The 25,153-nt window shown below is 42.9% G+C and overlaps 1 protein-coding gene across 4 annotated transcripts in view; it reads left to right on the top strand.

The window, feature by feature from the left end:
- The window catches only part of MAGI3 (membrane associated guanylate kinase, WW and PDZ domain containing 3), a 175,889-nt gene that overhangs the window by 96,656 nt on the left and 54,080 nt on the right, over positions 1–25,153 (top strand). For all 4 annotated transcript variants that reach the window (XM_056867527.1, XM_056867528.1, XM_056867529.1 and 1 more), the window contains exons 8-10: positions 16,081–16,175; positions 17,724–17,912; positions 22,716–23,324. In XM_056867527.1, the coding sequence (XP_056723505.1) occupies positions 16,081–16,175; positions 17,724–17,912; positions 22,716–23,324 (893 nt within the window). The remainder of the gene's footprint in view (positions 1–16,080; positions 16,176–17,723; positions 17,913–22,715; positions 23,325–25,153) is intronic.

Below are 25,153 nucleotides of genomic sequence, written 5' to 3' on the forward strand. Positions count from 1 at the left end.
AGTTGCATCTATTTAAATACATCATGGTACACCTCATTAACTTGAAGCAGCTGTAAAAAGGGGGTGCTTGATAATCCGTAGCTTGCTTTAGAATAGATCGCAAGACATTTCCACTGTGTCCCTGATCCAAAGATTCGGCTGTAGGTAAGCAGGGTGGCCAGATTGCAGACTTGAAGCAAAGTGCTACATCTGGTCTAGTGCTGTAGCTGTTGAGCACTAGATTTCTTGCCACTGAGACAACATTTTATTTGTTAGTTGGTTTGTTTAAAACATTTTTGTGCTCCATTTTTACCTGATCGGGGTTCCCCAAGGCAGCAAGCATTAAAAAATTGAACAATTAAAAACAACATGTAAAATTATAAATTAATTCAATAAAAACACATAATTGAGCAACACCAGACCCAGGGAAGAAGGCCAGCAGCCATTACTGGGTGTAGTTAAGTAAAACAAAACTTCACCCACAGGCAGAAGACACCAATAGAAGGACACAGGTGGATCTCTCTGGGAAGGGAGTTCCAAAGTTTTGGTGCCATGACCAAGAAAGTCAGTCTGCTCTACTTACAGAGTTTGGCTTTGCTACCTCAGAACAGTCAACCTCAGTTTCCTTAGACTAAGAGCTCCTTGTACACTTTCCTCAGTGCCAGTTTTGCTGAAGTGGAGCAAGAGGTGTTGTTGAGTGCAACGTTAATAATGATAAACACATGGCCCCAGGCTTACCTGGCGCCGAGATTGGGGACCCAGGCAGGGGGAAAGCTGCTGTTGCTGGGCAGGGTGGCCGGCTGGAGCAGCAGAGAATGCCGCCTGAATGGCAACAAAGGAGCACGGCCAATCACAGCCCAGCTCCAGGATCGGGCTGGGCTATAAAGGGGCTTGATAGGCGGTGAGGAACAGTCCGCCTTCAACTTTGTCCCACCCTCCCTCCCTAATTTTTGAGGTTGCTTGTTAAAGTTGTCACAACTTGGCGGTGTAGGCATGGGACTGGATTCGTTTGAGGGGTGAGTGGCCTGCGTGCCCCTCTATGCCAATTGGGGGACCCCAATAAGGGGTTTTGGGGGAGGCTCGGATGTCCAGCTCGGGGGCAACAGGAGGGAGCCTCTACCTGAGTGGCAGGGGAACCACCTAGTGGCTGAAGCCCAGGTGTTTTTCCCAGCTCCGCCATCCTTACCAGCCCTCCCAGCGGGACCGTTGGGAGGAATTCATTATCAGCTCGCAAGGTGGCAGCTGATACCTTTTCCAGTTCCCATGCCACGCCAAGGCACAAACAGCTGTTAGCCAAATAAAGTTGTGGCTATTTATCCAAAAGAATATTGTGTCTGAGTTTTATTGGTAGGGTGACTGGGGGTGGGCAGGGTAAGGTAGCTGAAACCCAACTTAGCCCTGGGTCAGCAAACAGATGCCTGTCTCACGGGCAGACTGAAAACGTTTCCTTCGTGGGTGCGTTGAGTGTATGGAATGGAAGTGCTGCTGCTGCTGTCTGTAGAAATAAGGCACAAAAAGTAGACTGTTTTATGGAAGAGCTTAAGTTATTAAACAGCAACAGGAAACAATGTACTCCCAGCCCCATGAACATGCTAGCTTAGCTTTGTTCCCTGTTACATTGAATACATTTTTTTAAGTTCACAGTTGGGGTGGGAAGGCATCCTCTAGAGAAAAGATGCACAATTCATTTGCAACTCAGTTACCTGTGTCCTGTATCTTTAATCTTCTGTTGCTTGTGAAAAACATAAGGAACTCCTTTGTCTCTTGCACCCAAACAGTCTGCAACAGGAGATACTTGAAAAGCTGCATGAGAAACTACATTGGCTAAACATTCTGCATGACACGTAATTTCACTGATTGCACATGCTTCAGAATCACACAGATTTCACAATGCTTTAATTTTTAGTACAGTGGGAAGCATACCTGATATAAAGCCACTGCTTCTAGACCACTGTTTAAACAGTCTCTTGTTTTCACTCTTGTGGGGACAGAGGGGAATCGTCTCTCACTCTGTCAACACCAGGGATGATTTGTCTTGGAAAGCTCTGCTCCAGCCATTGTGAGTTTTGATCATGCTGTGGTTAGGCAAAAGCTCGAGCAGTGCCTATCCAACATCTCCTAGGTAAGGTCACTTCAATAAAGGTGAGGTGCATCCTCCTGCATGAGTCCGAGGTCATGATATGCCTGCCCCTCTTGCAAAAAGAAGTGTCTCGCATTCAGTTCCATTTTGATGTGCCTGACTCTACCTTCTTCCTTCTGTTGGCTGTGATGCTGCAGTTGAAATGGTAATCGCAACACCTCAGACTCAGCATGGAAGTATCAGTTTTTCCAAGGGTAAGGGCTGTTTCTCATCTGAACTGTTGTAGTCACCATAGCAACCACAGCGTCCCAGGCAATTCCCCTAGAACTTCCCACCTGAGCAGGGGATGCTGCAATTGCTGTTCCCACCTCAGGGTCCAAGCTAGCTTCTCAGGAAGACTCAGATGTTTGGGCCTTCCACCAGAGCTGGCTGAGCCACAAAACCTCAGACTCAGATGAGAGTTGGCTTTGGAGAGAAATTGACACTTCCTAGCTGAGTCCGAGGCATTGAAATTACCTACAACTGTATCATCACAGCTAGTTGGGACATGTCAGCTTCCATGACACAGGACCCCCTCTGCAAATTCATGGGGGAGTAATTTATTGATTGATTTAATTCATTTATATACTGCCTTTCTCCTCGGTGGGGACCCAAAGTGGCTTACATCATTCTCCTCTCTTCCATTTTATCCCCACAGCAACCCTGTGAGGTAGGTTAGGCAGAGAGAGTGTAATTGGCCCAAGGTCACCCAGTGAGCTTCTTTTGCACGAGTGGGGATTCAAACCTGTCCCAGGTCTGACACTCTTAATCATTACACCACACTGTCTCTCTGCTGCTGCAGTCAAGGGGGGTTACCGCACTTTGTATTCCCAGCGATATATTAAGAGTTTGAAAATGTTGTAAAAAACATCGCTTTAAAAGGGTTTTTGGATACAACGGCTTATAAATGGTTGGAAAACGTCTTCACAGCTAAAGGGGCCAAACAAAGTGCGAACGCTATTTTTTGTAACATTTTCAAACTCTTAATACATCGGTGGGAATACATAGAAAGTGCGAACAGTATTATTTAAAACGTTTTCAAACTCTTAATACATTGCTGGGAATACAAGTGCGGTAACAGCCAAGTTCTCTGTGGGGTGTATGTAGTATACTGATACTCTACAGCTTGCTGAATGCATTGTAGTTTACCTTTTTCTGTATTCTTGGAAAAGAAATTCTCAAAGTATGAGAAGTTGTTTTGGTGAAACAGAAGGTTGTTGTATCATTTTCTGTAGTCATGTCTATGGCATGTAATGTGTAAGTAGATACTGTGTAGTACTGGCAGATGTAGAGGTGTGCTCATTACTGTATTAAAGCATACCTTCACAGACACTTGAAATACTCTGATCTTATGCATGTGGGTCTTTCTATGATCTGCAAATATTTTAAGCATCTTTACTATTCAGCTTTCATTTAATGTGTAACATTTGAATCCTGCTTGTGTTTGAATCTGAAATAATGAGGTGGTTCTTGGATCTTTTGAATGATCTCTGGTATTGTTGAGGATTATTCTATAGGTCAACCAGAATGCCAGCACACTTAATGAGGACTGTAAATGACTGTAGCTTTCTCCTAAAGCTTGACTCTGGTAGTTGTAAGAATAAATTCACTATGGGTTGTATGACATAGTCTTCCCCTTCTGATTAATTTATGGCCCCAAGTTAGATATATATATCATTTAGGAAACAATATGATACTGGAGTAACAATTATTGCCTTTTAAAATATAACACATCTGACTCCTAACTATATCTAGAGTTTTATTGACATCTGTGACTTTTTATGGCTTCAGTTGTTCAGGAGGCGCTATTGGCCTCTCATAGGGTGGGACATACCCCCATAAGGATAGTACCCAACCCCCTCTTTGTCTGAGGCCAAAGGAAGGCCCGCCAGTCAAATTAAGCCCTAGTGTTTGACAGCTGGGGCTGGGATTCCTGCAACAATACTTTTAGGGACTCCCAAGTACGCTATTAAATAACTATAATATATGGCCTTGCCTGGAAGCCATCAAAGTTAGGGGCCTTCCTCACACTCAGAGTCTGTTCCAAAGAACAGGAACTGCAGTAGGAAAAGCCCTGGACGAGCTTGGGTGAGTGCAAGAAGAGGCAGAGAAAAGAAACCACTGTGGTGACTGGAGCTGTCACACAGGTGCATATAGGGAGAGTAGGACCTTTAGGTATGTAGAAATATGGAATCTACCTTAAAATCTTGGGAAGAGTGTTGAAAATCTCCACTTTCAGTTTAAAGGAAAGGCCTGGTTTCATGTGCTGCATGTGTGGAGTTTCTGTATGTGTAATCATTGTAACGTGTGATGTTGAGACGTGGATCTCATGCTGAGACAGAAGAGATCTTATCCTGTTATATGCTCTTGTTATACCTCTTTGAGATTCCAGTGCGAGTGCAGTAAATAAGCAACGATTGAGACATGCAGTTGTATCGGTAGCCTTTCCTGGGTTGTTGAAGGCTTGCCCCATTATACTCTAAGCTAGTATTCAGCACTTATCTTCTATCAGTGTAGCTTGCTGTAAGTTAGTAAATTCTCTCTGGACCATATTCTTTGCTACCTAAATGTCTGATCTTGGACAACAGAAGCTGGTTCAGTAAAAAAGAAAAAGTTAAATCATCTGGTTTAGCAGTAGTGTGACCCAGGTTCATGTTCCTACTCACTGATTCTGAGGATACAATAGCATAGAGTCATTAACAGCACTATGACCTCTTGGGAGGCAAGGTGGGATACAAATGCTATTTACTGTATTTATATCCCACCCTTCCCCCCACTGGGGACCCAAAGTGGCTTACATCATTCTCCTCTATTCCATTTTATCCTCACAACAACCCTGTGAGGTAGGTTAGACTGAGTGTATGTGACTGGCCCAAGGTCTCCCAGCAAGCTTCCATCATGGAGTGAAGACTTGAACCTGGGTTTCCGAGATCCTAGTCCAACACTTTAACCACTACATCATGCTAGCTCTCAGTGATAAATAAATGGGGGCTATTAAACACTGTTTGGCCCCCCATTTGTGTAGCTGTCTCACCAACTATTGGTTCAGTTTCAAATTCTCTGTGTTTAACTAATGAAAAGATGGGGTGTTGACTCCCAAATACATGGCTGGAATATTTCATCCTCAATCAATAGTTTTCTCATACAATGCCAGCCCTCCCAATCTAGAATGCCCAAAGTGGGGGGGGGGGAATCACAGGCATTCCATCATTTTTAACTGCAGAACATTGCTCTGATGTAATTCATTCCAATGGTATGCATGCATTTCAGGATAATTAGTTTTTTTAAATTAAATGCATAGTACAAAGTAGCATAAAAATGCTTTCACCAAGAAATAAATGGCTTAATTCCCAGACTAGTAGAGATTGATAGTAATCTGCAGCCTTGAATAATGACAATAAATATCTGGTGCTTAAATTATTACTAACCAAAACTGTTCCATGTCCAACCAACGGTTTAATTATTGGTGCTGTCAATGAGACCTATCATCTGTAATTGTGCTAAATTTTCAAACGCTATGAATGTTTCCCTGAGAGAGAGAAGAAATCTATATGATGGAAGAAAATTAGATGAATAGCTTATTAAGACATTGTTCATCATCCAGAAATTAAACTAGTGTTAAACCTGGAATAGTGACAAGGTACTGAAAACAAACCTATGCTAATTTCAGCATTTGGCAGTAGCAATGATCCAACTGGTGAGCCTGTAGCGATCTCAGGTATAAAGGGTCTAGTGAATAGACCGTACGAAATTAATTGTGGTCCTACAAGCTTTCTAATTCAAGAAAATGCCAGTAGATAAAGCTGGTGTATGTGACTTTAGTCTTCCGGGTTTTCTGCTGGTGCAGCGTAGTAGAATATGAACAAAGAGATAAAAACTCTCTGGCATTTTAGTTCTGCTTTGAACTTACTATGTAATTTTAGGCCAGGCAGTGTCTCAGCCTCCCTATCTGCAGCACTGTGGACGACTCAGTGTTGTTATAAGGGTTATTATGATAATGTACTTGAAGTTACCATGGCTTTGTAATTTCTAGGATATATGTTTCTCTTGGTGAACATGTTTTTAAGAATTAGATACTGGGAAATGGCACTGAGATTAACTGGATGCCTGGAGGATGTCATCTTTTATATCTCCGTTCTGATTTCCGATCTAAAAAAAAAAAGGATTTAATGAAAGGGAAAGAGAACAGAAAAAAGCAGTGAACTTGAGGAAGCCGTTGGAGTACCTTCTGTATATGGAAAGACCAAAACAATTTGTTTCTTCTAATGTAGAAGAAAAGAAATCTAGATGATTGGTAATTACGTACAGAAAGATTTTTCTGTGTTTGTAGTAATGCTAGATGGGGGATCACGCAATGAGGTTACCTTTGTATTAGGTTCAAGAAAACTAGGGAATGCACTTATTTAAATAACACATAGTAATTGACTAGAATGAATTATGCTAACTATGCCAACTAGTTTAGCTTAGTTTAGGTGAAACTACATGGCTCTGTATTTGTGATGGGCACAAACTGGGCTTGTTGCCAGACTCATGTCTTGCCTCCACTCATGCATGGAGCAGAATTGACATTAAACTCCAATCAAATGCCAGTTTGCTATGATTCCCTAATGCACCTGGGCAAAGTGGAGTGTGTTTCTTCCCCAGAAATTGGGATACTGTTTACTCACATCCTTAGATGACTTTAGAATTAACAAGCTGAGGATCCATAGCGTGGGGGCATTTTCCTCCCCGGTGCTGAATCACCTTCTTCGGGATTCTGGAAACTCTTAAACTGGCTCCATTCCCTTCCACAATCCAACTGACTCTACCTAGGGAATCCTTATGCAAGCAGAAAGTCTGATTTGGTATGTGCCTTCATGATAGGTGACAGTGAAATTTGCAATATGATGTTTGCAATTAGAGAAAACGAGCTGGGGAGCCCACAGTGAATTGTGGGAGAGAGGAGAATAATTTGGATAGTGCATAGCATGTATCTCCTCCTTCAGGATGCTATAACGTCTCAGGGGCTTGAGCAGACCAATTTCCTCTCTCCCACCTAACCCTCATAACTGTGTCTCCATGCCCCATACAGTGTGCTTAGTCTTCACCAGGCTATTTGTTTTGGCTTTTCTTATTTTTCTTTTGCTCTGTTCACAGATTAATACTTTTCTGAATACCTAGGGAATCATCCTGTTTGTAGGTGGCCTGGTTTTGTCTGCTTTTGTGATTCACGTTTGCTGTTAGGTACAGTGCAAGCATGGAACTTTATCCCCTTCCCCACACTAGTTCCTCTTTGTCTACTCCTGGCAACCCCTATATCATCTTCTCATTTCCTGCTCCCTTCCCTTCTAGGGTTGCCAGTCACCTGGTGGGGCCTGTAGATCTCCTGGAATCACAATGGATCTCCCAACTACAGAAATCAGTTCTCCTTAAAGTTGCCAGCTCCAGGTTGTGAAATTCCTAGAGATTTGTGGGTGGACACTTGGGAAGGTGAGGTTTGGGGCTGGAAGTGACCTCAGCAGGGTATAATGCCATAGAGTTCACCCTCAAAAGCAGCCATTTTCTCCAGGGAACCTATCTCTGTCATCTGGAAAGCAGTTGTAATTCTGGATTATCTCCAGCCTCCACCTAGAGGCTCAAAACAAGCAACAGCACACACAATATTTTAGCATATACAAAATTTATAGAAAAGGAGCTATGTTGAAGCACCTAACTAACTAGCTTATCTAATGACATGCAATATATAAACAAACATACAAAGTGGTACTGAACAACAAATATGTACAAATTATCTATCTATCGATCGATCGATCGTGATGCATATTGGGGCAAGAAATCCCAACTTCACATGTACACTGATGGGATCTGTGCTGGCAGCGACAGACCAAGAAAGGGATCTTGGGGTGGTAGTGGATAGCTCCATGAAGATGTCAACCCAGTGTTCGGCTGCTGTAAAAAAGGCAAATTCCATGCTGGCCATAATTAGACGAGGAATAGAGAATAAAACTGCTGATATCATACTGCCCTTGTACAAATCTATGGTGAGACCACACTTGGAATACTGTGTACAGTTCTGGTAACTGCACCTAAAAAAGGATATTACAGAGCTTGAGAAGGTGCAGAAAAGAGCAACCAAAATGATTAAGGGACTAGAGCAACTGTCCTATGGGGAGCGGTTAAGATGCTTAGGGCTGTTTAGCTTGGAAAGAAGGCGGATGAGGGGAGACATGATAGAGGTCTATAAAATTATGCATGGTTTGGAGAGAGTGGACAGGAAGACGTTTTTCTCCCTTTCCCATAATACTAGAACACAGGGTCATCTCCTAAAGCTGGAGAGCGAGAGATTCAAAACAGATAAAAGGAAATATTTTTTCACACAACGCATAGTTAAATTGTGGAACTTCCTGCCCCAGGATGTGGTGATGGCTGCCAGCTTGGAGGGCTTTAAGAGGGGAGTGGACATATTCATGGAGGAGAGGGGTATTCATGGTTATTAGTTAGACTGGATACTGGTCACGCTGCATACCTATTCTCTCTAGTATCAGAGGAGCATGCCTATTATTTTGGGTACGGTGGAACACAGGCAGGATGGTGCTGCTGCAGTCGTCTTGTTTGTGGCTTCCTAAAGGCACCTGGTTGGCCACTGTGTGAACAGACTGCTGGACTTGATGGGCCTTGGTCTGATCCAGCAGGGCCTTTCTTATGTTCTTATGTTATGTTCTATATACAGCAGTCTGTGATAGCCAAAAGTAGTCCCACAAGATATCGATAAGAGTCTTAATGTACCAAAACAAAAAGCCTTGAACTGGCTCAAAATAGGACTTGAAATATCTTCAGAGCACGTTGATTTTCTTTCATTTCACAACTAGTGAATGAAGTCAGCAAGAGTCCCCTTAAAAAGGGTAACTTCTCATGTGGGACCCACAGGGAAGATTTGTTCAGGACCGCAAGAAAAGGACGCAGTTCCCAGGTATTATTTTGCGTTTCACCAAATAAGGCTTCATCAGTCTTGCACGTCTCAGAATAATTCGCAGTAGCCTCAAAATGAGGTCCAGCGTTTCCAAGGAGAATAGGTCTTCCAGGGGTGGCAGCTCACTTTCCCCTGTATCCCCCTCCCCACACTATTTCCTCTTTCCCTCCCCTTGGCAACTGTCATATCCCCTCCCCTTTTCCTTCCTCATTCTCTCCTTCTCAGCTATTCACCAGCATACCTTTTATTTGCCTCCCATCTTCAGCTATATTTATTATATATTTACTTCATTTATACCCTGCCTTTCTCCACAGTGGGGACAACAGCAGCTTACATTACTCTCCTCTCCTCCTTTTATCCACACAACAACCCTGTGGGGTAGGTTAGGCTGAAAGTAGGTGATTGGTCCAAAACCACCCAGTGAGCTTCCACAGCAAGGTGGGGGTTCAAACCTGGGTCTCCCAGACCCTACTCCAAAGCTTTAACAACCACACCGGCTTTCATAGGGTGATTACTGTTGAAGAGCAGCAAGCAGACAGGCCTAGTTGAGTCAGGGAAGTCAGATGGTATCAAGTCACCCAGAGGCTGCTTCCAGGCCTAGGGTTGCCAGCCTCCAGGGGGGACCTGGAGAGCTTTCAGAATTACAACTGAACTCCAGATGACAGAGATCTGTCCCTCTGGAAAAAATGGGTGTTTTGGAGGGTAGACTCTATGGCATTATATCTGGCTCTCTTCTCTCCAAACCCTGCCCTCCTCAGACTCCACCTCAAAATCTCCAGAAATTTCCCAACCTGGAGCTGGTAACTCTAGCCCAGGTCTGGCCCCAATGAGTCTTCCCTCAAAGGCCAAAATATGCCTGGAAAGGGCCCTGCCCCATCCCCCCTGCCTCTTACTGACAGAACCAAGCCTGGGATGCTATGGTTTCCTAGCAGCAGTCACTGAGGGAATCCGTTGCTTAAAGCTACATGTGCTGTTTTTATCATTTTGGGGTTATTTCCCCGCCCCCCCCATGTATTGTTTTTTAAATTTGCATTTTTCTGCAAACCTGGGGAGTTTTTCAGGTTTGTAGAAAGATCGGTCTTGTCTATTCACAGTTCCAGTCACCAGATTTAGGTATCCTCAGATTTGGCCAATTTGGCTATTAGAATATACAAGTGGGGATCCGCAAGAAACTTGAGGAGAGGATACATCCCTTCCCCCTTTGCTTCCTTCCGTCTTGCTCCCTATCCCCTTCTCTGACAATCTCCCCCCTCTTTCTCCACCTCTCCTTATCTGTCAACCTACCACCCCTCCCTTTTGCCCCTACCTCTTCTTTATCAATCTACTCCTCCGTCAACCTATCCCCTATTCCTCCCCTTCCTCCCCTCCTGTTATCTGTCAACCTCCCCCACCCCACCATTGGCATGGTTCTGAGCCACCCCCCATTGCTGCCACCCAGGTCTCTCATTGCCAGGCCATTGGAGGGGATAGTGAGGACTGCTGCATGTTCACACCCGACTCCCTGGGTGACAGCTCGGTGGCGTGGGAGGGTACTGAGGACTCGTGCATCCACCCATTTCCATTCTAGTGGGAGGGCTCGGCGGGGGTCATCAAGGACTCCCACACACCCCACCTGATTCCTTCCTTCGCTGCTCAGTGTGGGGCACGGGACTCCATCCCCCCCACTTTCTCACCAGACCCAGCACGATTCCCGGGTTGTGCTGCCACCGCCCTTTCCTCCGACGCCACCAACGCTCTTTTATTTTTGGGGGGGGATTTAAATCCCCAATGTTTTTTTTTCAAGATCTCAGATTTTTCTGCAAATCTAGGAGGTCCCCCACGTTTGTAGAAACATCTGTTTTGGGTAAGTGTGGCCCCAATCCACGGATTTAGGTATTTGTAGATGGGGGGCACCCAGGCTAGCCTGATCTCGTCAGATCTCAGAAGCTAAGCAGGATCAGCCCTGGTTAGTATTTGGATGGGAGACCACCAAGGAATACCAGGGTTGCTGTGCAGAGAAAGGCACTGGCAAACCACCTCTGTTAGTCTCTTGCCATGAAAACCCCAAAAGGGGTCGCCATAAGTCAGCTGCGACTTGAAGGCACTTTACACACAGAGAGATGGGGGCTACACTTGAGAAATAGTATATAAACGATCATGATGTTTGCTAGAAGAAGAAGAGGAAGAGAAGGAGGAGGAGTTGGCTTTTATATGCCGACTTTCTCTACCACTTAAGGAAGAATCAAACCAGCTTACAATAACCTTCCCTTCCCCTCCCCACAACAGACATCCTGTGAGGTAGGTGGGGCTGAGAGAGTTCTGAGAGAGCTGTGACTAGCCTAAGGCTGGCTTCATGTGGAGGAGTGTGGAATCAAACTTGGTTCTCCAGATTAGAGACCACCGTTCTTAACCACTACTCCTTGCTGGCCATCAATGAAAGTTGGGAAAGCAGATTAGTATGCTTCTGAGTACTGGATGCTGAGGTTGGAAGGGAAGGGCATCATTTTCACCTTTTATCTATTAACATCATTTTCACCTTTCACTTATGAACTGCTAGGGTCATCTAGCTGGCCATTGCTGGAAACAGAATTGTATTAGATGAAGGTTCATTGATTCTACTGCAGAGTTGATTTTGATAACTTGATCAGTACTTTCAAAATGAAGCAATTCAGTGTATTTATAAAATGAAAGTACAAGTCTTAACAGAAGGCTTAGCATTTTTCTGCTTGTCATGTTGTGTGGGATCTCTGTCACTGTTAGATATAGCTGCAATTATTTTTTTCTCAGATAATCCCTCCACTGGGAAATCAAAACTCAATAAACTTGCAGAGCTGGATGCCGTTTGGAGATGCCTGCGCTTTTAGATTGCCATATTGAATTTAGTTGCAAAATTAAAAGTGCATAGTGAATTATGTGAAGTGTGATGGGTTAACGTTCATCTTACATGGTATATACTTATTATTTTTTACCACTAGAGCCCCTGAAACCTGTACAAAGCAAGAGTGCATCCTTGGGATATCTTAAGCTTTAGGACATAATTATTTATTAGATATGTATTTTTATTTAAGCATTTAAGACTTCTACTATATTTGTATCCCCAGTAGGAACAGCTTATAAACATACTCAAATTCAATTTCAATAAATATACTCTACAACTTTAACAACCTAGGCTGGTCCTGGCTTATTTGGGGCTGCAAGCCATGAGCTAATAGCCAAGGTCCAAAAAACTCTGTTCACCTTGTGCCAAAAGGCTCAGTGTTCTGGCCACATCCAGATAATTACTTGTAACAGAGGAGGGAATAGAAGTTCAACCCAGGTCTCACTTAGCTATGTGCCCAAGATTCCCTCCCTACCCAGAAGAGCCTCTGGCTGTGTCCTGGCTAAAACACCTGTATTAAGGGTTTTATATTATTAATTAATTTGTATTAAGAGTATGCCCTCTTGCTTAAAGTATGACCTGTATTAAGAGTATGCCCTCTTGCTTAAAGTTTCCACTAGTTCTGCATTTTTCTATGAATCAAAGTAGCCAGTGATCTGCATATGCCAGTGGAGGGTGGCATATCTTCTGCCAATCTCGGATGTAAACTTGCCAGGATTTAAAAGGCTCCTAGGTCCACTGAGGCAAATATGCTTTTAATAACTGTTGAAGAATCTGGGTTGGAGGAACAGATGAAGCAGTTCCAAAATTGTATGGTGCAGTGGAAGAGTTCATTATACACAACTGCTGTAACTCATTTGAACTTATATTGTAGTGCTGTTTTTGAGATGTGTTTAAATCTTGTATAACTCACTGAAGCACATATTCATTTTATGCCTAGCATCAGCTAATATTATGCTTTTGGAATACAAAACAGGAAATTGTTGGACTTTACAAATTCTCCTTTAAATGACAGTGAGCCAAATCAGCATCCAATCCACAGCATCATTGCTTAGAAGTAATCAGAATAAGCCCCCAATTTTTCTCACACTACTCATAATAGGATGTACATTCTTGACATGTAAGGTGGAAATGCCGTTTATTGGTCTTAACATAATGAGAGAGAGAAAATATAAACTTCTCAGTTTAATGATTACACTTACTATGCATTTGTGACTAAACAGTGTCACTTAAGCATAAACTAAATGATTTGTTGATTGGAGCAGCTGAGGAAGATATTATATGGATCAGTCTATTACGTATAAGGAATGAGACTGGTTGCAAGACTCTTCAGTGTCAGCATGTAACTGATGCTTCTCTTACTTGTATGATGAAGACATGTATAGAAATCAGAAAAGGTGGAGTCACTCCTTTTGTAGACGTATGGGTATCCTAAATCACAATGGGCATTGTATTAAATAAAATATAAATGGTAAAATGTATTTTATTTATGCAAGATGTGAAATTGTGACTACTTTCATACATTTTTGCTTCATCTTTTTTCATTCAGTGTTGTTGTGTGATGCAAATAAATAATAGAATATCACATGGATGTAACTGGTTAGTGGTTATGATGACATGTCCCAAATTCCTATAAAGTAGAGGGGGGATTTTAAAGCCCAGCATGTGTGAGAGGTAGAAGCTGAACTCCTCTCCCTCTCTATGCCTCCCCCCGCTCTTGTCACCCAACTATTTTGCCCATCTGTCCCCTACCCAGCTGGCTTCAAAGTCTAGAACTAATCCCTTCTGAAAGAAAAGCAGATGGGGTAAAAGAGTTTTAGGGCAGGGAGAAGAAGTGCTTTTCCCTTCATTGTTTTCCTCAATCTCAAAGCTGCTGTTACAATTTTCTTTCTTCAGAAATATAATGCCCTGATCTGAATAACCCAGGATACCCCAATCTGATCAGATCTTGGGAGCTAAGCAGGGTCAGCCCTGGTTAGTATTTGGATGGGAGACCACCAAGGAAGTCCAGGGTTGTGACACAGACAGTGCAAACCACCTCTGAACGGCTGTTTCCTTGAAAACCCTATGGTGACTTATGGGATCACCATGAGTTGGCTGTGACTTGATGACAAGGGGAAAAAAAGAAAAGTAATAGTTTTGGAGAGGATTTATTTGTAATATAGGTACAATTCACACGTGGCCTCTTTGCCAGTGTGTTGGACTTTCATACACAGCTCCCCCACATTAATTTGGTTCACTTTTGTTTATTTTGGGAACATGATTAATTAGAATCCTTCCGTAAGTAAACAGCATTTTTTATGAAAGAAACTTCATTTTACAGAACAGTATGAGTTTTTAAAAATGGAATCACGTTGTTAAGACTGAAAGCTCTGGACTGGCTGCCCATCTGTTTCTGGCTCTACATGTCTGGGGACCAGGGGACCTGAAGGACTTCTTCCTCCCATACTATCCAGCCTGGCAGCTAAAATCAGCCTCCCAAACCCTTCTCTGTGTTCCTGCCTTCAGAGCTGAGGCAGGTGGCAGTTAGAGAGAGAGTATTTTCAGTGGTGCCACTTCACCTCAGAATGCTCTCCCCTTTGAGGCTTGCCTGGTACCTACCATTATGTCTTTTAGGCACCAGGCCAAAACATTTATTTTTATCTAGGATGCATTTAGCTAAGGGGTTTGATCTTCCTTAGCTGTTTTATGGCCTGATTCTGACTGGAGGTCTGTTTAATGGATATTTTTATACATGTCCTTGGCATGTATTTAATGGCTTGTTCTTCTTAATTGAACATCTGATTATGTTACAGTATTATTTTTAGTTGTAAGCCACCTGGAGAAGGACTCTGAAGAGGTGGCATAAAAAGGTTCTAAATTGTGGTGGAACAACCCCGCTGCACTGCAGGCCCTGTCCTGTTTTGCACTCCTAGGTGTCTGGGCACCAGTTACTATCCAAGGTCTGGCTTTCCCAACTCTTGGAGGAGCTTTTCTCTCCCTCTTTCAGTTCAACCATTACCACCACCTGGTCCTTGTAGGAACTACCCGCAGAGAGCACCAAGGCTCCCAGCTTCCCTTCCCTGCATTTCATTCTAAGGCCTCACCTCGTGCCTGTGTCTCCCCTACCCAGCATCTGGTTACCATGGGGACAGCTTACTGCACTTGCGCACCACTGGGGGAGTAGCAGCTTGCCAAATGACTGCCCCATCCTTCTCCTAGTGCTCATTTTAAAATAGTGTGTCCAAAATGGTGGACATCAATGTGGTACAGAGAACAGCTTCCAGGTCTAAAACATTTATTAAAAAGAAAACGCCTATGTGCATACTCTCAGCACAGAAACAGATTGAGCAAGGGATCCAAAAGCAAAGTGTAAACATGCAATTCCTCTGTAAATACCCTAGTTGATGTTAATATAAGACAGGCTTCTTAAGTTACAGCGGTTCAAAAAGGTCCCCATTACCTTGGCGTCTTCATTCAGGCCTGCAGTCTCCCCCCACCCCCCCATGGCAATGGCTGCCTTCAGCAGCAGCTCAGGTAGAGGACCTCCTTCCTCCTAGATGGCATCAAAACCAAAGAGACCCTCCTGTATGTGCCAAAGAGTTTTATCATCTCTGTTTGCCCAGGGGTAGGTCAAGTCAAAGATGCTTTTCCTGAAGTCTCCAGGAAAAGACCTCTCTAAGATTTTCAACCGCCAAAACTCTGTTTCCTGTTAGATGTCACCTTTCCAGTGTGTGTGTGTGTGTGTGTGTGTGTGTGTGTGTGTGTAGGAGCTTGACTATCCCATTGTCTACCACTAGAGAGCTGTTAGCATTTCTAAAGGGTGGCTGAGGTGAGGCTGTTGAGCAACTGAATTAACTTCCCCTTCCTGCTTATTCTCTGCCAAGAGAGAGAAAAACTATTTAAAGGTGAAGGTGTTGCTTAGTCCAAACCTCCAAAGAAAAATGAATTTCTCCACATAAATAAATAAAGATTCATCTGGCGTCTTAGTAAAGTCCTTAGTCCCTCATCTGGCGTCTTAGTAAAGTCCTTAGTCCCTTTTGAAAAAATGTAACAAGATATTAAATATAACAATATTTAATTGTTGATCTAAGAAAAAAATTAAAATGCTTGTTGCAGGGCCACTTGTATAATAGTATTTTCTGTGGAAAATATATTTCACAATTAATTTGAGTGAACATTTTGCATTTTTTACAGTCACATTAACCAGAAAACCCAGTTTGAAAATCCAGTTTTGGAAGCCAAACGGAAAAAACAGTTGGGGCAAACTGATGGAGGCCCTCAAATTGCAGGTATTACTTTTGATGGTTGCTTCCATTGCTGCTATATGCTTATCAAGAACTGTGCATTTAGATATAGTCCCATATCCTTGTCATGTTTTGTGCAAACTTTTTTTAAAAAAATCCAAACCTAATATAAGATTTAAAAATGTATAAATGGATTTAGAGACAGAACTCCAAATCTTTGGGTGTTGATTATGTAATCTTAGCAATGAACTACTTGTTGCTATTGAAATGTCATAGGTGAGCATTAATGGTCCATAAGTCATTATTGCCTTAATCAGTTTAAAACATTCTAAAAACCACTGTTGCTAATCATTCCATTGTGTTGATGGACAGTGATTTGGAAATTTAGTTTCAGAATAAAAATGAAACAGCGGGTGGAAGGCTTCAAGGCACAGCTTTTGATAAGCAATTTGAACCTGACGTGTTGAAAGTTTTCACTGCTGGAATTACCACAGTTTACTAGAACAGGCATAATTAGAGATGTAAAATTTCTGGAAATGTTGAAGCCATGGAAAAAAGGGGATGGTGGAAAAAGGAGGAGCTGTGGCTTAGTGTGAGCTTCTGGTTCCAGGTTGAATCCCCTGTATAACCAGTTAAAAGGATCAGGCAGTAGCTGATGTGAATGACCTCTACCTAAGACTCTGGAGAGCCACTGTTTCAACATAAAATGCATTATTGATAACTTCGTACATAAAATAAAAATTGAACCATTTGACGTATTTATTGATTTAATAGTAATTATGTGTCTGGGGACAGAGTCCCTCCTGCACCCACGCTTACCTCCTTCTGAAGAGGCCTGCCACAATGGTGTCAGGCAGCCTTCTACAGCCTGTGCTGCCAGTTGGCCCCACCTGGATGGTGGGAGCCTTAGGTGACCATCCTTGGCTGCCGGAGAATGAGTAGGGGGCAGCTGGGCAGCAATGGGAAACCAGGAAAAGGAAGGCTGACCTCTGGGGACTCCCTGGAGCAGGTGGAAGTCCCAGAAGGCCAAAAACAGCCTGGGAAAATATGGAATGGGCCCAAGCCCTGAGGAGGAGGGGATAAGAGAGACTTTTAAATATTTGGAGGGGAAATGGCAGGCTGGAGATGAGGAGGGACAATAGCCCATTGGCCGGGAGTGCTGTCACTAAAGGGGCTTGGGATGCATTGGTGGGAGCCCAGGGAAGTCCTGCCCTAGGTACTTCTTAGAGCTGTCTCTTGGACCAAGTAATCATAATTTCATGCTTAGCTTGCTCTGTATATCTGAATTCACTTAACACTCCTACACCCATTACATTATAAAATCCCCAATTGAAGGCACTATTTCATGATTTATACAAGGTTAGTTTCACCATGATTTGAACATTTGTTCATTCCTTTTTACAGATATTTTTTTAAAGTAAAAGTCTTCTCTTTAAATTTGCCCTTCTGAGTCTTTGCTTCTCTGCTATGGCATATTTTATTAGTTCTTTCTTGCAGTCAATTTTTTTTAATTGTTTAGTTCTGTGATATAGATCAATTTTAGCTGGGTTCCTGACTTCTGGTTGCAATGGAATACTTTTTGCTTTTGTGCAGAACCAATGAAATCTCTCTTTACCCGAGACCCATCCCAGTTAATAGGAGCACTTATACGGACATCACTGAAAAAAAGCACTATGGGATTTGGCTTTACAATCATTGGTGGAGACAGGCCAGATGAGTTCCTCCAGGTAAAGAATGTGCTGAAAGATGGACCTGCTGCACAAGATGGCAAAATTGCACCAGGTGAGTAGGTGTACTCCATTAAAAATTACTTCTAAGCCTGAAAAAGTGAGTAGTACAGAAAGGGATTTCAGAAGGTGTCGGGGCAAGGGGCAGAAATGACATTGGGTTACATTCTGATGTCACATCCAGACAAAATCCCAGATGTGCCATCACCACATCAACTGGCACTCTAGAAACTATTGTATTAGCATAGATTTTCTAGACGATTGATGTAACATCTGGGTTGCTCAGATGTGACATCAGCACATAATCCAACATCATTTCTGCCTCACCTCCCACTGTTTCTCCTGCCAGCCCGAGAATCAAGGCCCTTCTCCAGGATGCTGCCTGCAGAAGGGGCATTCGGCATGCCTAAATACAGACATTCTGAATAATTCCTTAAATTGACATATATCTGACAATGGGAACTAAACTATGCAATGATCAGCAGCTGAGCTCGAGATATGAAAAAGAACCAAAACAGTAGGTGGTTCTGATAATCCAGTGGTATGCTCTTTGATAAGGTTTCTGGGATGGATGTTAAATGGACTATGCAACTATGTATTTGATACCCTTTCTTCCAAGCATTTTAAAATATAGTTGTTTGTAGAATTAATTTTTAGTATTAACTGTAGTAAGAGTGAGCAGAGGGATGGCGGTAGTAATTATTTACAGTAAGTTCGTAAAAGATAGCCTTCAAAATCTATGCTTGTAACTGTTTACCCCCATCTTTTTTTGTGTTTATTTAATCCCTCCTCCTTTCCGATTTGTTTTATTGTTTTTACTTCTCTATCACTTCCCTAACTGTCTGTGACACTGTGCTTGGATACTATATCACTCTGTGACTGACCCCTTTTGTTGAACATGCTTCTAGTCCTGCTATAGTACGTACAGTCTTGACAGATCTTCAGTTTATTTGAGTGATACAGATTAATAGATTAAAAATTTCATATTATTGCCTAAAAAGTAGTTTCTGATTGTTATGTTTACAATACTTGAAAATGGCTTAATGAACATTTTATCTTTGTTGCCTCAAGTCATCTAAAGAGAATATCTTCGGCTTCTTGGTTTTAATACACCTATCACTGTGTTACAAACTAAAACATGTCTGTTCTGCATAAATAAACTATTTCATGGGTTATTATTTACTGAAGATCTTTACTCCTGATTTCTAGATGTTGACTGTATCAAACAGATCAGCTGCTGGTTTTACAGTGCATTCCTAAACAGAGTTAAATCAATGGGTTTAGAAGTGTGCAACTGTAGCATTGCTAATCTCCTTCAATTCAGCATTGATCTGACATAAACTCATAATATAGTTAATTAACTCCTCCTCCAATATCCAAGTATGCTGTGTGTACTCTTTGTTATTTAAGAGATTGAAGTAGATTTAAAACTAATATCATTTGTTCTTTCAGTCTTTCATTGTTTTGGCTTTTGGGACTCCAGTTTAAGACCAGGGTAGATCACAGCTGCTGCAAATTCCTACAGGATTTTCTAAATTTAGTTGCTAGTTTATCTTAGCCATGCATGACATAACACCAGGCTTGTAGAGTGTTGTATTCTGTTCTTGTGTTGTAGAAATGTTTATGTAGGCCTTTCTTAATCATTTTCCTGTGTTCTTCAGTCATTTTACTGAGTATTTATTTATTTATTTGAAATATTTATATACCCACCTTTCTCCTGACCAATTAAACACCAAGGCAAATAACAATAAAATAAAACCATATCAAATCACATAGTTTAAAACATTAAAAAATAAAAACATAAAATACAGTAAAATGTTTGAAGAAACCACTGTGCATGCATTTCCTTTGGCCCAGACTCAGACTGCCCCAAATGTTCTGCAGAATTATTTTACAGCCTCGCTGGAAAGCCAGGAGGATAACCACCACCTCCCCCAATTTCTTCCATTGGATTTTTATATTAATTTTCAAATAGGTATTATTCGTTTTGAAATGCATATATTCACTTCTAAATGCACAAGCCCTATCACGTTGGAAAACATCTAGGCAGTCTGTAATCTTCCACTTTGAGGCAGGATACTAGAGGGGGTGGTTGCTTCTCAGCTCCAGGAAAGAGTCTGATTTTCTGGACCCATTTCAGTCTGGCTTTAGGTCAGACTGAAAGAGACTGCCTTGGTTGCCTTGGGAATGTGACCCTGCTAGTTCTACTGGGACTCTGAGTGGCCTTCAATACCATCGACCATGGTATTGGTCATACCCCAATGCTATTTAATATCTACATAAAGCCATTGAGAGAGGTCATCAGGAGATTTGGGTTGCGGTGTCACCAATATGCAGATGTTGCCTAGCTCTGTCTTTCTTTTCCACCTAATTCCGAGGAAGCTGTTGATGTTCTAAGCCTGTGCTTGGAGTCAGTAACATAATGGATGAGGGTTGAAACTGAAACAAGTTGAAACTGAATCCTGACAAGACAGAGATGGTGCTGGTTAGCGGAAAGGCAGACTAGGGACCTGAGATCTCCCTATCTTGGATGGTGTTAGAGTCCCCTAGAAAAGCCAGGTTTGCAGCTTGAAGTGCTGCTCAATATAACAGTCCCCTTAGAAAACCAGGTGGCTGCTGTGGTCTGGAGTGCTTTTGCCCAGCTTTGGCTGGTGTGTCAACTGCTCAGCCTGATCTAGCCACAGTTACATATAGACTGGACTACTGCAGTTAGCTGTACTTGGGGATATGCTTGAAGAGTGTTTGGAGGCTGCAGCTAGTATAGAATGCTGTGGCTACACTGCTGGTCAGAGCCCATTACCGGGATCATGTGACTCAAATCCTACAGCAAGTATACTGGCTTCCTATCTGCTCCTGAGTCCATTCAAAGTATTGGTTTTGACCTTTAAAAGCCTACATGGCTTGGTGCCGGGGTATGTGAAGGACCATCTTCTCCCATTCTTTCCTGCCTGGGAATTTAGCTCACAGGGTGAGGGTCTCTTGACCACCAAGGCGGCTAACAATTTAAAACATACATGATAAAATTATATTTTAAAACAGTTAAAATCAACCCCCCTCCCAAACACATATCATTAAAATAATTTAAAAACAGAGTTAAAATGCATACAAAACAGAATTAAAATACATACAAAAGATTAAAAAACATTGTTTAGGATAGAGGTATCAATGAGGGAATGCCAAACAAAACAAACAAAAAGTCTTCAGCTGCTGGCAGAAGATGGCAGCAGAAGGGGACAGACAAATCTCCATGAAGAGAAAGTTCTAGAGCTTTGGTGCCATTACCAAGAAGGCCCCTCGCATGGGTTGCCACCTGCCTAATCTCAGAAGGTATGGGCGACTAAAACAGGTTCTCTAGATGACTGTAGTGGTTGGGCAGATTCATAAGGGATTAGGTGGTCCTTTAGGTATGTTGGTCCCAAACCATATAGACTTTGAAGGTCAACATCAGCACATTGAATTGTGCTCAGAACCAAAGTGGGAGCCTTTGTAGAGAGGTCAAGTGGATGATCCATAGGTCCCATTCCAGTCAGCACCCTGACTGCAGCGTTCTGTCCTAATTGAAGTTTCCAAGCACTTCTCAAGGGTAGCACCACAGTGGCCAGATCTTTTCTACCCAGGAAAGGCCACAGCTAGCTAACCAACTGAAGCTAGTAAAAGGCCCTCCTGGCGATAGCTTACATCTGCTTATCTGGCAGCAGGCCTAGGTCCAAGAGTACCCCCAGACTACAGACCTGTTCCTTCAAGGAGACTGCAGCCCCATCCAGAACTCGTGACACCTTAAATTCCACCTCAGCCCTTCTGCCCACCCGTAGCACTTCCATCTTGGCCTTACAGGTTAATTCTGGCCTCTTTATTTCCAGTAACTTTAGTTAGTTCTTTGTAATTGCTGTGCTTTCCCATATTATATGTGAGTTATGCACCTGTGCGGATCAGCCTCTAAAATTTTCTAGAGCTTTGGTCAGGCACCTGCCTTCCTGGTATTCCTCTCAGCTACAGAGTGGTGACCACTCTGATTGGGTCTTGAGGGGCGGGGCAAACACCTCTGTCATTTAACTTCTGACTGGTGCAAACACAGCAGCAAGAGAACATTATGTGTGAGTCATTCTTCTCCGCTATCTTTTTATTGAGATATGGACTTTCCTTTCATCTTTAGTTAGGAGGGTATTGCCCTCATTTTCCTACAAGTTATTTTCTTCTCCATAATTCCCTGTGCACCTAATTATTCTCTGTCATACTTGGTAGATGTTCACAATTCTTTTGATTTAAAGATCTAAAACATTTACACTGTAAAGAGTCACAGACACAATAAGTTGATTGGATTCCAATAAGTTGATTACCAAGAGTGGTGGTTGTAAACTTGTCCACCATAAGTATGGAATGTGATTTGGCAAATTTGTAGAGTCTACTGCAAGCTGACTTTTTTCCTGTGTAATTGCAAGTATGCGTACTACATACTTGATTTGTTTTCTTCTAAGGCAGATTTTTTAAGTATGTCATATGTTAATATGAAAAATCTTAATGTGAGAGGCTCTGCCAGTCTAATACTAGAGGAGAAATCTGATTTATTTTTGGTTGGGTTAGACTGGTGTATACAATGAACTACAGCATATGGGATGGCAATTCCCTTGATCTGCTTCAGATTTATGTATTTAGAGCTATTTGTTTTTAACAGATTAAACATAGTAGGAAATCCTTCTTTTGTAACATATGTGCAAGAGGAAATGGTACACTCTGATAGTATTATTCTGACTTGATACTACTTCTTTTCTTTGGTGAGGTTACTAAAAGATGCTGATTATTCTAAAGTATGGAAATGATTTTATTTATATTAATAATATCCTATTCACTTTTTTTGTAGGAGATGTCATTGTAGACATAAATGGTAAATGTGTCCTTGGCCACACCCATGCTGATGTTGTCCAGATGTTTCAGTTAGTTCCTGTCAACCAGTATGTGAATATGACTTTGTGTCGTGGATACCCACTTCCTGATGAAAATGAGGACCGTGTTGTAGACATTGTTACTGCTACACCTGTTTTAAATGGTCAGCCAATACCAAAAGGAGATACTTGCATGATCAATCAAGAGTTAATACCTGGAACGGTGGTTTTGGACCAGAATGGAAAACCTGGACATATTTTAGTCAATGGTCGTCTAAATGGCCCTTCAACGGACCTTGGTGAACAGAGGGCATCAGTGTCTTCTTCAGGATGCTCTCAGGCAGAACTGGTTACAATTCCTCTAATCAAGGGCCCTAAAGGGTTTGGATTCGCAATAGCTGACAGCCCTGCAGGGCAGAAGGTGAAGATGATTTTAGACAGCCAGTGGTGCCATGGACTTCAGAAAGGAGATATTATTAAAGATATTTATCATCAGAACGTGCAGAACTTGACACATCTCCAGGTGGTAGAAGTGCTAAAGCAGTTTCCAATTGGAGCTGAAGTGCCGCTTCTTATCTTGAGGGGAGGTGGGTAAAGACATTTTATGTTTCTTAAAATGTAGATGTTTACAAAATGCCTCTGTATGCTGCTCGTAAAACATTGGGTTGAATCCAGATTAAATTTTCCACTCATGCAAGGCACTTCTGTCAGTGGAACAGAATATTCCTGCCTCCCCCCGTACAGTTCACTGATCTCCCTGAAATGCTGTTCATGGGGGAAAGGGAACCTTCAGGAGCAACATAAGAGGCAAAGGTGGGATTAGTGGAAAATACCCCATCCCTTCTATTAGGAAAACTTAGACTGGATCCAGCCCATTAAGTGTAGATGTGAATTCTGCATTCTATAGTGCTGTCTACATTTCTGCACTTGCAGATGATACAGGAGTAGCTCCAGCTAGAACTCTTCCCCCATCCCTTTTCCGGAGATGGCTTCTGTAAGTGGTGTCACTTGGGGCTGTGAGGTTATCTAATGTATTTGTCTTAATTTTCCACCCATACTTATATGATCTGTGACATTTGCCCGCAGACATACAGATCATTTGCATTCTTATATCAAAGATTAATCTTTGAGCACTGCCAGTTAAGATTCTAGCTTATGCGTTCTTGAGGTTTTTTTTATCATTTGTGTCAATCGGTTATCTTTTTATTTTTTGCTTTTTAATTCCACTTCTTCAAGGGTCAGTTATGAAGTAAGCTTGTCACATGAACTTGATTTCTTTAATGGGCTCTGCATTTATACTATGAATGCTTACCTGTGGTAGCTCCTCTATGATAGCAACTTGGTTGAATTGGGCTATTGAGTGAAAAACAGAGTCAGGTCACTTATCCTTGTTCAGTCCTGACTGACATGTCTAAACCATACAGTATAATATTACTTTGTACATAGTCTGCTGGTATGATTTTTGAGCCTTTTCAGAGCATATAGATCAGGGGTGGGGAACCTTTTTCCTGCCAAGGGCCATTCGCACATTTATAACATCTTTCGGGGGCCACACCAGGTGTAGATCTCCCGGTGTGGGGGAGATGCTAGGGTTGCTAGGTCTCCAGCCACCACCTGGAGGTTGGCAACCCCAGGGGAGGCCAGCCAGAGAAGGCCTGCAGGGCGCCCCCCTCCCCCCTCCCAGGTGGGAGGGAACCATCGGTGGGCCCCAGAAAACAAGGCGCCAGGGGGGCGCAGCCCACAGTCAATTGGCAAGGGAGGAAGGAAAACAGAGAAAGAGGAAAAGGGAGGGAAAAAGAAAGAAAAGGACTGAGGGAAAGAAAAAAAAGGACGGAGGTAGACAAAGAAAGAGACGTAAAAGAGGGAGGAAGAGAGGGAGAGAAAGGAGAAAGAGTGACAGAAAAAGAGGAAGAAAAGAGAGAAAAGCCTCCCCCCCACACACACACACACATGCCGGCCTGCGCAACAGGGCTCCAGCCACCCCACCTCCCCCGCCCACACACACACACCCGGCGGCGCACAGAGCACCAAGCAACCGGGCCCCAGTCTCCATGCACTCCCCCCCCAGAGTCCATAAAAGCCCCCCCCCCCAGCCAAATCGGCTCCCGCATGCATGCTCTGCAGCCGGGAGCCGCCGGCCTCTTCCCCCCCCTACTGCTCAACAGTCAACAGGCAGCGAGAGGGGCTTACAATGTGCCGCAGCGTTCCTGCACGCCACAGCTGTAGGGGGCAGCCTTGGGGGAAGCATCCCTCCCCCTCCCCTCTTGCCGACCAACAACCGACAGTCGGTGAGAGGAGGTCCAAAGGGCGCTACAAGGGTGCTGTAAGCCGTGGCCTCAGGAACACCCTCAGGGAGGGCCACCCTGCGCCCCGCCTCCGCGGCAGGGTTCCCGGAGCTCCCGAGGGCCACAAAAAA

This window comes from Euleptes europaea, chromosome 2 (assembly GCF_029931775.1).
Source record: "Euleptes europaea isolate rEulEur1 chromosome 2, rEulEur1.hap1, whole genome shotgun sequence".
NCBI lineage: Eukaryota > Metazoa > Chordata > Lepidosauria > Squamata > Sphaerodactylidae > Euleptes > Euleptes europaea.